Genomic DNA, 14,217 nt, shown 5'->3' with positions numbered 1-14,217 from the left:
TACGCAGTAAGTGCGTATAATTCTGGGACATCCAATGGATATAAGTATTTCAAGTGACCGAAAAGGAAATAAACAGGGAACATCCACTGACGTCACTTATGGGGACAAGCTCATTTTATTTAAATTAAGCTGACAGTTGCATCCACCTCTCACTGGACAGACCTTTGATTGGCTGCGATACTGAATTCTACATTGGGAACGGAGAATATTGCGAGGTTTCACTGGTTGGAGAGGAATCAAGAGGCTTATCACCAACTCGGGTACACGGGCAAAAGCTTGAATGATGCATATCTTCCCTATCGAGGTTAGCTTTATTAAGTGAATGCTACAAAGAGTGCGCTTCCAACATTTACGAGAAGGAGTTTCCTGTGTGAGGTGTACGGGCAATGTCTTTGTCCTCTCAACACATTTGACGGAACCTGCATCTAAGAGACCCTTTGGATCTGAATACTTCGGCGAAAACGTGGCTAGCCGGTTCCTTTGTGAATATCTATATTTAAGCGGGCCACGAAGTCCAACAAAGAATACGGAGGGCTTCCAATAATGGCCTTTCAATTCGATACTCAACATTGTTTCAGCCCACCTAGTACTGCAAGTTCAGAGAATATATCGACCCTTGTCGACTCAAATAGAAAACATCCGCCATCTGCACAAGGTCCTCTGCTCAATGGAAGATCATCTTCTCCGGAATTCACTACCTCGTCCTACCTAGGACCAACCATAATCCACAATTCCCGGAAATGGCCTGGTGGGATAGCTCCCAGCCCAACTGGCTCAAGAATCTCATGCCAAGCTACGCACACGAGCTCGAAGAGGTCCGCGAAGAACTAGAGACACAGCTTGAGATTCTAACCCATCACCCAGGCAATCAGCGGAAGGTGAGCGAGAAACTCCTCAAAACTGCTGCCTCCATGACCAAGATCCAAACATTGGGACAAGATATAGCGGTGTACTTCCCTGATCATCCGTTCGTCGCTCGCAGACATCCCAAGTTCTTTCAGGTTCAGTTCCCGCGATACTGTCAGTTCTATGCAAACACTTTTATTACCCTTAGTAGGAAGCTTTTGGATGAGCCGGGGAGTGAGGAGTTTGTTGCGAATCAGGTTAAGCGTATGTTGGAGAAATTGTAGTCTGGCTCTTCAGGCTTGTTATGGTATGCATTTGCACTGTTGCACAAGTACTACTGTACGGACTACGGAGTAGAGAAAAGTGGGTCATGTACATACGCTAGCCTAGATATGTCTTAGCGGATGTCGAGGTTTCCCCGCTAGCTGAGCGAGACACACAATATACACAGCTCCAATCAACTTCATATCATTCATTTGGATTGTTTCCCTTGGCTTCTTGAGATTCCATCACATGTGCACCTCCGCTGTAGCTCCTACTTTCGCAGTCATGAGCCCGGAAGCATGTTGAAACTTGAATCAAAGAGATCAAACTTTTCCTTCTCCAACGAACACACCCCCTAATGTCAGCAAGCTGACCTTGCTGCTGAAGTGGATCTTCACCTATAAGTTGGAGGAGGAAGGCTCATCGGCGTCCTCATCAAACTTATAGGTGAAGACCCAGGTCAGCAGCAAGATCAGCTTGCTGACATCGCTGGGTCGAGCCAACCCCCTTTCTACATTTCCTTTTCAATTGGTTCCTAGGGTACTCCAGATAGCCCCCAACCAATCTGCTGCAGAAGGTCCAATTGGATAATCCTACATTAGAAGTGTATGCGCAGATGAGCAGGACGGAGAACCCAGGGACTTCCGACCGGGAACACTCCCCTCGGAGCATTGCTGAGTGACTCCTCTCAATGGCGGGTCTGGCTCGGCAACATTGGATCAGCAGGCAAGTCAGAGCGTGTACGGGATTATATGGACCCCGGGAAGAGAGAGTCACAGGTGCGCAAAGTGCCTGAGGAGCTCTTCACAGAATACCCCAAACCCAGCGACATGAAGGCTGGCGCCAGGCTACCGGCTGAACTGGATGCCCAAGAATTCACGAGATACCGCAACATGATAGCCATATTAAAAGACGAAGCGCGTCTACGTGGTGTCAACCATCGCGGCTGTCTCACGAATCACAGCCACCCTCAACGGACAGCGGCACGTAGAAACGTGTGAATGCCGCATGGTATACCTTTGGGGGTACCGGTGGTCGTCAAGAAGGCCAGTGTCTCCGTTGGTAATATACCTTTCACCTAGTCAAGAGTAGTCAATAAATTGACCTATCGGTAAGCAAGAACTGGAACGTAGACATGAGACACAGTTAGAGGCTTTGATGTGCACTCTTGCCATGGGTCATGAGCTGCGAGACCCGGGCTGGTGTCAGATAATTTTTGCCTATTCCCATCTTACACAGTAACTTTCTGGTTTATTTCCATGTTCCAAGTGGTCGTTCGCCCGAAAGTATGTGCAAGGAGGCCCGGAGTGGCTGATTTATCGACCAGCCCCGTCCAAGTATGTGACCAGAGAGAAGCTGTAGAGTTGTATTTAGGCCATTTGTAGGTAGGTCACATGTTTCTCAATACTCTGCTCAATTAGGTAGCCTCTTTCCTTGTTCTCAGTCTGGCTTCACTACACACTCCAAAACAACATGCAGAGACTCCATAGATTCAGTCCGCAATGTTGAAAGAGCACCTTCGATCCCTGCACGGCTACAGAATGTTGATATCTCAGCTACACAGTCCTGCTTATGCACCACCTTCGTATTCTCCGTCTCAGAAATGTCCAAGCTAATCAGAACTCATCTAACAGTTCTGACCAACTGATCTGCGACGCGATGTCCCATCTGGGCCCCAATAACACATACCGTTATCGAAAGAGGAATCACCTGAATGAAATGCCTCATATTACGCTTATGGTGGCTAGGGGCAGATTCCTCGTATACAAGTGTGCAGCCACCGAGTTTTCTCAGAGACCATATCTGGTTCAGACCAGCTCAAATTCATACCAGAAACCCTATTTTATAACCAGTCACCATGCATTTAGCATATACCCAGCAATATGTGCTCGCATTCACTTTAGCCTGCCTATTAGCTACTGTCGAAGCCTCCAGTGATACCTCCCACAAATATCCCAAGCCAACATTCACATTCGACCAGCTGTGGACTCTCGAGAAGAGCTTCTGGGATTCCTTCCTATACCCAGCAAATGTAGAACAAACCCAGGGCAATGCCTCGACTGTGTTTGCACCAGATGTCAGACTATCTTATTTTCTGACAGACTTCCGCTAAAAAGATATCTAACCGAAAACAGGTCCAAGGCCGCGTCGACATCACCCGCACATTCGACGGCGACGAGCTAAACCGCGAATACATCTTCGGCCTATTCGCCGACCCAGACCACGTCAGCATAGTCGGTATCCCAATCGCCTACAACATCACCCAGTTCGCCGCCAATGATAACATTGCCTCCGCGACAACGGTAGTCACCTTCAACGCAACCACGTTCGGCATCCTCATCCCCGTGACGATCGACACATGGATTGAATTCGGCTCCGACGGGAAGGTCACACAATATGACGCAACGTTCCGCTGGTTCGAGTATCTGTTGGATTACTTGATCGAAGGCGTAGCAACCAAGCTTAACGCGACGTCGTCGGACCAGGCTGTCGCCTATGTTTCGGATTTGCTGGCTAAAACGATCTGCGCTACTCATGAACAGTACTGCACGGGCTCGGATCAGCAGTATACTGACAGTGACGCTTGTTATAGCTTCTTGACTAGTTCTATTCGGTTTGGGAAATCCTATGAACTGGGTCGTAATACGTTGCTGTGTCGCGAGGTTCATGAGCATATGGTGCAGTACAGGCCCGACGTGCATTGTCCGCATATTGGTCCTAGTGGTGGTGGATATTGTGTTGATGATAGGACTTATCCTGATACTGTGTTGCAGAGGTATTTTGAGGAGTCGTGGATTCCTTTTGGGTATGGTGCAGACCAGAATATCTGGCTGGCCAACTGAAGGGATGGACTTGAGCTTGCAAGGCCTGTATCTTACGACCTTCATCCGAGGTTGCTTTGAGAAGACAACGGTATACTCCGCTGACATGATGGGTGTTGCAATACAATCTCACCAACTACTTCTAATTTAAACACGCGCCCACGGCAATGAAGTAATGATGTAACTGGGGATATGCCTACCCTGTTGGAAATAAGGGATAGCCACAGCTCGTGATCGTGGCTATACGTTTTCCTCAAATAAGTAGCACGCGTAACTCGGGCACATCTATATCGCTCTTCACAAGAAAACCTGCTTGTACTTCACGTGGACAGTATCAACGCTCGCCATGGTGCTGATGCAATGCCTATATTATGCAAACATCCGCTCAAAGTCCTGTATACTCAGAGCTAAGCCCACGAGCATGCTCAAGCTATCGTCAAGTCTCACAAGCGTTATCACCGGCATGCCTGCAGCCTATGATATAGAACGTCTTGCATGCTATGAGCCTATGTCACATTAGCAACGAGCTAATTAACGCTGTCACAACCCCTTGATCCACCCAAGCCTGCATTATCAGTCTAACGTGATTCAGCCCAGTACCTATCCACTATTCACCACTCCCACCCTCTTTAAATACCATTCCATACAATATGTTCTTTTTTACATTGAGAGTGGCGTTGGCCATAGGTAATCGTACTATGCGGTTAACCAACCTAACTCAAGCTGGTCAGATTTCGCCAACGAACTTCCATCTCCATTCAGATGTGGGCACGCTACCTACTCTACGTACGTGCCAGAAGGTTCAACGTTTTCCACCGTGGTGCAGGACTCTTCCAACAACTCATCATAGATCTGTTCTTAATGGTAGAGACACAGCGACTAGAATTCATCAAGCAACCTGACAGGCAAATAAAGCTCGGTGCCGAGAGCTACTCCTCTGTCAAAGAGTATCGACGAAATTGCTTGATGAATTCTAGACGTTGTGTCTCTACCATTTAGAACAGGTCTATGATAAATTGTTGGAAGAGTCCCGCCCCACGGTGGAAAATGTTGAAACTTTTCGCACGTACGTAGAGTAGGTAACGTGCCTACATCTGAATGGAGATGGAAGTTCGTTGGCGAATCTGACCTGCTTGAGTGAGGTTGGTTAACCGCATAGCACGATTATGGCCAACGCCACTCTCAATGTAAAAAAGAACTTATTGTAATAGTATGTAAAGAGGGTGGGAGTGGTGGATAGTGCATAGATACTGGGCTGAACCATCCGCGTGTTGCATAGTATCGATGCTATCCATCAAACCTGGGTACTGCGCCATTGTCGCAGCGGGACGCCGTTCTTGCAGGTACAGACAGATATCGCGGTATCCGGGTTCAGAGGAAGGGGAAAGGTGAATAGAGGAACGGAGGAACGGAGGAATGGAAGGAGAACATGGGGAGGCAGTCATGATGTTCCAGTACCATGAACATAGATTGCTGAATAAGAGGTAAAAACGGAGGAGCGAAGGGTGATTGGGGAAAGGTAGTGGGAGATACGGTACGAAGTATGGAGTAGTGGGAGATGGAATGGAGCAACTTGGAACTTCCTGGGAATGGGAGATACGGTAACCGCCGAATCGGACATACAGTCATGCGATATAGGTGAGGGGGAGGGTTAGGATTGGCGGAGGCACAGGGTAAAGTTAAGTACGTTGGAGGCTGATTTATGGGGTACGTTGGAGGCTGGAGGCTGGAGGACGATGATTGGAAGAGGTACAGTACACAGCTCGGAGCTTTACCTGTGATATCATAGGCCACAGCCTATCGACATAAGTCTCCGAGGGCTCCAGCCTCATCTGGCAATGATCGCGTCTACAACATTCCAATCCCTTCACAAGCCCGTCCCTAGCCGTCTTCCCCATTGTCCAAGCTCACAATCCTCCGTCATAGAGCGAGGGTGAGCTTTTGATTCCCCGTGCAAAGCCCGTCACTTTCGGTCTTTGAAAAATGTCTTTTTCTCGAAGCTTCAAGGGGCCATCATGTGTCTTGGACAAAAGTGATCTAGAAATAGTGCGTATAACACAAACGACCTCTTCAATTCCCAGATAATATTGTGCTCAACTCAGTAAATCCCCAGACGATTGCCAAATAATCATATTACCCTTGAGAGACCCTCAAAGTTCGAGATAAATGCATAAAATTCATATAAACTACATCCACTCTACACTGTATGAGCTCGTTTTGTCGCATGCCAGCCCTACAGGTGTCCACGTATGGAAATTCCTTCCGTCACCTGGCTGACCTATACCAGGGTTTTCTTGCCATCCCTTCCAGCGTCGGACCTCCTTGACAGTGATCAAACAATGTGACTAAAATAGTGCATGTAGGTTAAAATGAATACGATAGACCGGTTCTTGGTCTTCAATATCACTGTGAACTCAGAAACGTAACTAAGCATGGAAACCAGACACTCTATTCGCAGCACTTCACCACCGGGCAGTGAAGCCCAGATACGTTTATGTCCAGAGAAATTCGATGAATCCACCGAGGAGCAGAAATTACCACCAGTCGACGGCGGGTTCCAAGCATGGATGTTTTTGGCAGCTTGTGTAATGCTGGAGGCTTTGATCTGGGGTAAGTCAGCTCACGCGTCTACAACCATCGAGGTCTAACGTATGTTACAGGATTTGCATTCTCATTTGGGGTCTTTCAGAAGTACTATGCTTCTCATGAGGCCTTCGAACACACGAGTATGGTAGCCGTCATTGGAACATGTGCAACGGTTAGATACGCAACTCGTCTTCTCTTACCTATACGCTACTAACATCCTATGCAGGGAATCTCATATCTGAGCTGCCCACTGGTGATAGTCAGCATGATCCTACTACCAAAGTTTGGCCGGTGGTTCTCATCTTTCGGACTTGTCATCATGTGTCTATCGCTAGCCCTGGGCTCATTATCAACCAGCGTCACCCACCTTGTACTCTCACAAGGCGTCGGCTTTGGCATCGGCGGCTGCATAGCCTACAGTCCGTCCATTCTGTACATGGACGAATGGTTCGTGCACCGACGAGGCCTAGCATTCGGCATCACCTGGGCCGGATCTGGAGTCTCCGGACTAATCTTCCCAATCGGACTGGAGAAGCTACTAGCCGCGTACGGATTCGAGACTACACTTAGAGTTATCTCGGTCCTCATATTCGTTCTCGCGGCACCATTCCTCTACTTTCACAAACCCCGTCTACCAGTCAAAAAGACCGTCTGCTATCATCGCCTGAACTTCCGATTCTTGACAACCCGCATCTTCTGCGTCTACCAGCTCGGCAACATCTTCGAGGCGCTGGGCTTTTTCTTGCCAGGGATTTATCTGCCGACGTATGCGCGCAGCATCGGGGCTACAGACTTTCTGTCTTCGTTGACTATCACGCTTCTGAATCTGGCTTCGGTGTTTGGGAGTGTGACCATGGGCCATTTGGCAGATCGATACCATGCTATCACCTGTATTACCATCTCGACTGTCGGGAGTGCTGTTTCCGTGTTGCTTCTGTGGGGATTTTCGACGACTCTCCCGACACTATTAGTCTTCTGCATCGGGTATGGCTTGTTTGCGGGTTGCTATTCGGCTACGTGGTCGGGTATCACGCATGAGGTTCGACGTGTTGATCCCTCGGCGGATGCAACCCTTATCTTCTCGGTGATTGCTTTTGGGCGGGGGATTGGTAATGTTGTTAGCGGGCCTTTTAGCGAGGCTTTGCTTCGCGTGGATCATTCGAGTAATCCTGCTATGGGGGGTTATGGGAGTCAGTATGGGTTGATCATTTTGTGTACGGGGATCAGCGTGTTGTTGAGTGGAGTTTGTATAGTTGCGCATCACTTGAAATGTATATAGATGGAGTCTTATGTCTGACTCTTTGGTTATGACTTATGTCTGTCTCTCTGTTTAGGTCAAAAGGCGGATTCTTCTAGCTATTCTGTTATTCTTTTTGTTATACCCAGCTTTCTCTTGCAAAGGATAGGATTTCCCGGTCTACAAATTCTTGATACAATATCCATAGAGTGGAATTTGATTCCATCTCGAGGTTGGATCGGATAGAGCGGCTTGAAATGCATAAATAATATGCTTCGGGCGTATTCTTGAATAACTTCACAATATCCGCCAGCATCCGACGACGTCGGATACCTATATCGTCCCAGTACTTGTTCACCGGCACTTCCTTCAAAGACTAACACTTTATCCAGTACTCCTGATGTCAAGCGGTCATATTCAACAGATCTTCTCGTATTAGCAATGGGATAAATCTGCCATTTTATGCAACGTTTTTTTCAGTTCAAGGTTGTCATAGTCCACGACGCCATGATCCCGCCACCGTTGGATCTCCCGACGGCCCCGGGGAACTCGAACTAAAGAACAAGCTTAACCTTGGATCAAAACTTTATTTCCCCCCATCGTTCTCGTATCAAACTAAGAGAGTACGAAGTTGAGTTTAAGTGGTCGACGTCACCCTCAAAGGAGGCGAATCTAAGCCTCCTCCAAGCTCTACATTGTAGGCCGTTCATGACGCCAGTGTAGAGCAAAACACCGGTTATTGGGTCAGTTCATTCGAGAGTTTACGCAAAGAACGCCGCATGCGTATCTGGGATAGTCATTGACTGACGACGCTTGACAATTGTGCGCATCTTAACAGTGCTATAAGGTAGTCAACTAACCCCGGACATCCGAAACCTCCTAGTTCCTCCAACAATCCGAACCTCAATTTCACTCGCAAACTCTCAGCGAAGGATCTCCAAAGTCAAGCATAACCAACCATGCACTTCTCAACCCTCCTCATCCCCCTCCTAGCGGGAGCAGCAACAGCGCAAAACCCCAGCTGCTCCCCAACCTCCTCGGACACCCAAGTCCTCCAATTCGCCTCAGGTCTCTCCTCCTTCATCGGTGGCTTCTTCAACTCCACCGTAAACAGCGCCTTCCCCAACTCCAGCAACGCCACCATGCAAGCCCAGAAGCGGATCATCATGGGCGTCGAGCGCGACAACACCCTCGGCAGCCAAGCAATCGACAAAGTCGGCGCCATGGCCCCGGGCTTCACAGCCCCATCCTGCTCTTTCACCTACCCAATGCCCAACAGCACCCAGGCCTGGGCCTTCTGGGCCGCCCGCCTCGAGACAACCGTCACGGGCGCCTTCGTCGCTCTGGCCGGGTTCACTCAGTCACCTGAGGTGTCGTTCTTGATGGCTCGCTTGGCGGCTTCGCACAGCTCTCATGCGACTCTCATTGGAAGTCGCGTGAACTCGACTCTGTTTGCGCAGAACGCTACTTCGCTCGTGGCCGCTTTCCCGCCGGACCAGGTTCTGTCGACCCGTAATGAGACTGGGAGTCTGGGCATGTTCTTTGGTGGTTGCTTGACTGCTCCTCAGAGTCCTTGTGGACCTTTGGCTATTGGGCCTTTGGCTGCTACGCCTTCTTCTGGTGCTGCCAGTAGCACCCCTATGAGCAGCACTCCTATGAGTAGCACTCCTGTCGCCAGTAGCACTGCTGCTGCTATTCGGAAGCACTAAATTAGGCTTTTTGTGTGTTTGATGGGGTGGTAATTGAGGGAGTTGTTTGGGGAGGATGTTTCGAGAGTCAGAATGTTGTATAGTATACTAATCTTGGCTGGTATGTGGGGGAGGATTACTACGTTCCACTTTGATGGAGTAGGTCCGATCTGTGTAGGAGCACTGGTGTTAATGGTTTATGTTGGAGATACGTGGATTAACTATAGTTAATTTGTTGTACACTTGACTACATTAGCAATGGACTCTCTACTCTAATCAACTACTATAGTTCATGCATTGAGTTCCCCATTCAATTGATGCCTAGCGCCGCAAAGCCTATTCAAATTGTTCCGTCAGCCTCAGCCACAAGTGTTACGACTGCTCGAAGACCTCGCTATTTCAACACAAATGACAATGCATTGAATCTTTGATCCTGCAGTTAATTTCACCGTCTACTGTGAGTCCATGATGTTGGAGTCTATTCATATCATTTATGTTTGTGCAGCTTCATGTAAAGCGAGCTAAATCGGGCGTCGGAAGAACATCATCATGATCATTGACGCAGCTTCCCCAGCTTCAGGCAGCATTTGAATGTACAGTGCAGGGTCTGCGGGACATGCGTATTCTATATTTATCTCTCGAGTCCTTACTGCATAAAAAGTATTACAGACTGTACGTAGCCCTCCAGGGACCAGAGCTTAAGAGGAGAAATACGAGGTCTACTAGTTCAGACAACATACTGAGCGGATACATCTCACTTGAAGATGAGTGATGCCTATTAATGAATATGCAAATGGATACCCCTGCATAGAACCCCTCATTTACTGATCTTCGAGTCCGGGGCGAACATGGTCCATGGACTCGTGATGTGCATCTGCGAGGGGAGACACGGAGGCCGATCGGCACTGTGCAGGTGACATTCTTGGATCGACACTGGGGTTCCAAGGGGGTCTGTGGGTAGATGCATTGAAAATGGGGGATTATTGAAGTCTACTAAAGGCAAGTGGAAAGTAGGAGTCTACGGTAACTATGAGAGGGAATTCTACTCGATGTACTGTGTAGTAGCGAGGTAAGATGAAATGGCTCTCATTGATTTGTTGAAAGACCTGTATCTCACAGTATAAGTATAATAACACCAGAATCATATAACCATCAAAGTCACAAAAGAATAGAATAACATGACCGATTCCAAATTCAGTAAACCAAAAGACCCAAACTCCGAAGCCCCAACTCTATCCAGCAGATTGCGTAATAATCATCAGGGATGTCATAAGGTCGTAAGGTTGTCGAGCTCGCCGAATTTACTGACTCTTGCGGCGTTTCTTGAGTCGTAGACTGATCTTTCTGCGTAGTTCAGTGAACGGATTCACCAAAGGGCGATTGTAGAAAGGATCATCTTTGAAGTCCTCATCCGTAAATTTCTAGAAATCAGTTAGTGACGGCCCAAAAAGAAATAGGAAAGACATGTTACATACCACGCCAGGAAGACGCATGAAATTACCATAATCATTCATCATGTTCGATCCTTCTTCGTAGGTATACTCCTGACCCATGCGATCCACGGATCCAGGAGGATAAAACGCAACTCCATCCAATGGACGGCCACTATCCAGGGCATCGGCAATCTTGTGGCGGGGTGTGGCCCGGAGGGCCTCGGCATTTGACTCTCGAACAGCTTCCAGCGGACTGTACTGACTAAGGGTATTGCGTTCCGGCCGGGCCGCGTCGTACGGACCCTCGTGGTGGTAGGAGAAAGAAGTCACATCATCCAGCTGGTCGATGATATCCGGTTGCACGAGTTGAGAGTATCGTGAGTACTTCTGAGTGTTGCGGCGATGGGGAACAGAGTGATCATATCTGCGTCTCGGCTCCACCGGATAATGTTCGGGTGTGCCGGAATACCAGATAGAAGGTGCAGAGTTGACAGACTCGGAGCGAGACCGTCGTGAACAGGTTGAAACTGGAGACATGTAGCGAGCATATGGGTTGTTGGTGCCGATGCTGGACCCCATGCTTGGGTGTCGATCATAGCTACTTTGTTGGTTGAAGGGGTGGTGAGGGTGGTGGCGGGAGGCCATGGAGATGCAATCCACTGCCATGTCTGGTTTGTAGGGGGTTTGCAAGAGATGGGTATATTTGGGACAAAAGATGTCCAAGTAGGTGTCGGGTTGTTGCGGAAGATCACAGGATCTCATAGAAATAAGGTCCGAGTTTAAAATAGTTTAGAACAGGTGAGGCTGAGTGGTGACTTTAGCTTGTACAGCGGCTGAAGATGCTTAAAAAAAGATGAGTAGAAGATATGAAGAGAAGAAGAGGAAGGTAGAAGTTGGGGGTGTAGATAATTGGTAAATGTAGGGAAGCCGTGACTCAAGAGCTTATACCAAAAGAAGCAGCGGAGGTGACGTGAGTACGCAGTATCTCCCCATCTTCGCTCATTACTATGTAGTTCAGTGGTCCGACTCCAGGCTTAGTTCCACATCTTCGACATTTACCAGAAGACCCATTGGGATTAGTTGGACCCTGTAGTGATATCATTCGAACATTAGACTATACTCCGACTCCTATTCTGTCTACATACTGAAGCACTAGAACCTGATAGACCGTTGTATAGTTACCTCGTTCAAACTTTACTGAGAAATGAGAATCGCAATCTCCCATGATTCACCACGTTAATGTAAATGAACATGCAAAGCCCATGTTGCATCTACATCCGAGACTTCCTGATCGACGGCATGACGATATCCCTACTGGGGCCCCACTTTTTATCGTCTCCACTCTTGAAATCTTTTTGCCTGGTTCGATTCTTCTTCCCTCGTCATACTTGTGATGCTGTGGAAAATATTGGTTTACTCATATACCACAGTACTGCAATTCAATTGAAGATCAGAAGTGAAAGGTGAGTCAAAAAGGCTAAGTAGGAGAATCCCACGGAAATAAATCCGAGCCTCCGACACTGGATTAAGCTTATCGTAGGGGGAAATTAGCTTCCATCCAGGGCAAACTTAGTCTCGTGCCGTGGGAACTATTAGTTAGCAGGGTCACACTCCCCCGAGGTTCTAGATCCTCCCTCCTTGCTGTACTTACTATTGGCACTGGCACTTTTCACCGCTTCTTGCTCCTTGCTACTACTATTAATGTAACTTTTCTCTCTCTTATCAAGACTTATCGCTAGCTGAATCACATGTCTGTTCGACTAGTCTTTATCAAAACGTGACTTCCCGTCCGTTCTGTGGAGATTCGAACTAAGCGCCCTGTAGACACTGTAGACACTGATCAATGACCAGTCAATTGCCGAAGAACCTTAGTCATTGAATTAGGTAGTACTTTGGTGGGCATTTTAAGAAGCCTAGAATATAACAGAATACGGAGTAAAGCAAGCTATTCATTGCACCACTCGTAACGGAGCGTCCGCATGCTAGCGGAAGAGCTATACGACGCAACAGAGAAGAACACATTCAGTGGTAGAAGTCCCCTGCTCTAGCAAGAGTTATTAACCTGGTTACATTGGAAGAACCAGTCACTTGTTTCGCTTTGATGAGAGCAGTGGATAAAGGCTCGCACCGAGGACGTCATACGCAGTACCTCGAGCCTCAATGCTGGGCACCATACAATAAGCCGATTTCGAGCAGTTTTGATCTCCTCCTGAACAGAGCCCCCAATATCACCACCTCGTGTTCAGTGGTATATAAGTGCGGGTATTTCCAATCTTGACCCTGACGACATCAAATCCAACCCTTTTTTCCCGCAAAGCTCCTAAGTTGATCGCATCAATGCGTTCACGGTCTTTAGCACTAGGCTCTGAAAGACTCCAAGCAAGTGAGATATGAAAGCACTCCGAGAAATCCTCCACCAGACTTCCGTCCGGGCCACGGGGTGACGAACTAGACTGCTGTCCTTGCGCCAAGGGAGCTGCATACAGCGGTGGCTGACCAAACCGAGCAAGAACATCATTAGTCACCTTTAAGAGCCGATTAAGCTCATCATTTTTTGGTTTCTGCACGCCTAGCACGAGAAACCACCGAGTCTTCTCGTAGTTAGATGACCAATATAACCTATCTGGCTGGATATAAAATCTAGTTAACATGTCAGTGACGAACACACTAACTCTTGAAGCTCCTAGCAAGCTTGACTTACGACAAAACACCCGATTCCTTTATCGCGTTCTCCAATGCATCAGTTAACTCGAAACGCTGCTCAGTGCGCACGACCACCGACCTCGACAAGCTAATGTGCAGCGGTAACTTGACTCCGAGATCGCTAATGAGAAGACTATGCACTTGATTCTCAGATCGGTCCGAGATATCTATCCCACATTGGACGAGGGTATTGTAAAGGAGTCCTTGTCCTTCAACGCATGGATACCCTGTTCACGATTAGCTTGTATAAGTGAGACTCGTCAAGAGTGACTGCCCACTCACATTGGAGATACACATGTGTTGGCCAGTTCCCTTCTATGTGGGGGATTATTCTGACTCGGCCATCGTGAAGGTTGGGATCATCTTGTACGCTTACGCGTGTGGCTGTGGCGTAGAGGTCATGGAATGATTCTGGGAGAGGGGGGAGGGATGGTGTTGTGGGGTTGGGGTGGGTTTTCTTTGATGAAGGAGGTGATGGGTTGGATTGTGGTTCAGGGTCGGAGTCCGAATCTGAGTATTGTACCAGAGACATCTCATTAGATCGTGGAGGAATTGGAGGTTCTCTGGTGTTTCCATTGGTGGAGGGTTGGTTTTGTAGGTGTGGAGACGAGTCTAGAGCTGTAGACCAATCAAACGTC

The 14,217-nt window shown here is 48.1% G+C and overlaps 6 protein-coding genes across 6 annotated transcripts; 4 read left to right on the top strand and 2 right to left on the bottom strand.

Moving 5' to 3' along the window:
* Window positions 1-740: 740 nt before the first annotated feature.
* On the top strand, window positions 741-1,130 carry N7515_008359 (uncharacterized protein; the record flags this gene model as incomplete). Its single annotated transcript, XM_056669103.1, has 1 exon — window positions 741-1,130. The coding sequence occupies one exon, from the start codon at window positions 741-743 to the stop codon at window positions 1,128-1,130; it is 390 nt and encodes a 129-aa protein (XP_056518933.1).
* Window positions 1,131-2,968: 1,838 nt separating this feature from the next.
* N7515_008358 (uncharacterized protein) lies at window positions 2,969-3,953 on the top strand (the record flags this gene model as incomplete). The annotated part of the gene is made up of 2 exons (XM_056669102.1): window positions 2,969-3,187; window positions 3,246-3,953. 2 exons carry the CDS (start codon window positions 2,969-2,971, stop codon window positions 3,951-3,953), a joined length of 927 nt encoding a protein of 308 aa, XP_056518932.1.
* A 2,411-nt stretch (window positions 3,954-6,364) lies between these two features.
* On the top strand, window positions 6,365-7,797 carry N7515_008357 (uncharacterized protein; the record flags this gene model as incomplete). Its single annotated transcript, XM_056669101.1, has 3 exons — window positions 6,365-6,542; window positions 6,593-6,690; window positions 6,745-7,797. 3 exons carry the CDS (start codon window positions 6,365-6,367, stop codon window positions 7,795-7,797), a joined length of 1,329 nt encoding a protein of 442 aa, XP_056518931.1.
* Window positions 7,798-8,714: 917 nt separating this feature from the next.
* On the top strand, window positions 8,715-9,464 carry N7515_008356 (uncharacterized protein; the record flags this gene model as incomplete). The annotated part of the gene is made up of 1 exon (XM_056669100.1): window positions 8,715-9,464. One exon carries the CDS (start codon window positions 8,715-8,717, stop codon window positions 9,462-9,464), a length of 750 nt encoding a protein of 249 aa, XP_056518930.1.
* A 1,280-nt stretch (window positions 9,465-10,744) lies between these two features.
* On the bottom strand, window positions 10,745-11,542 carry N7515_008355 (uncharacterized protein; the record flags this gene model as incomplete). Its single annotated transcript, XM_056669099.1, has 2 exons — window positions 10,745-10,864; window positions 10,919-11,542. The coding sequence occupies 2 exons, from the start codon at window positions 11,540-11,542 to the stop codon at window positions 10,745-10,747; spliced, it is 744 nt and encodes a 247-aa protein (XP_056518929.1).
* A 1,562-nt stretch (window positions 11,543-13,104) lies between these two features.
* Window positions 13,105-14,111, bottom strand: N7515_008354 (HVSL domain-containing protein; the record flags this gene model as incomplete). The annotated part of the gene is made up of 3 exons (XM_056669098.1): window positions 13,105-13,516; window positions 13,578-13,806; window positions 13,862-14,111. The coding sequence occupies 3 exons, from the start codon at window positions 14,109-14,111 to the stop codon at window positions 13,105-13,107; spliced, it is 891 nt and encodes a 296-aa protein (XP_056518928.1).
* Window positions 14,112-14,217: the final 106 nt, after the last annotated feature.

The sequence above is a fragment of the Penicillium bovifimosum genome, assembly GCF_028826915.1.
Source record: "Penicillium bovifimosum strain IBT 22155 chromosome Unknown utg000006l_segment0_segment0, whole genome shotgun sequence".
Classification (NCBI taxonomy): Eukaryota; Fungi; Ascomycota; class Eurotiomycetes; order Eurotiales; family Aspergillaceae; genus Penicillium; species Penicillium bovifimosum.
This window is presented reverse-complemented; position numbering and strand designations above follow the sequence as displayed.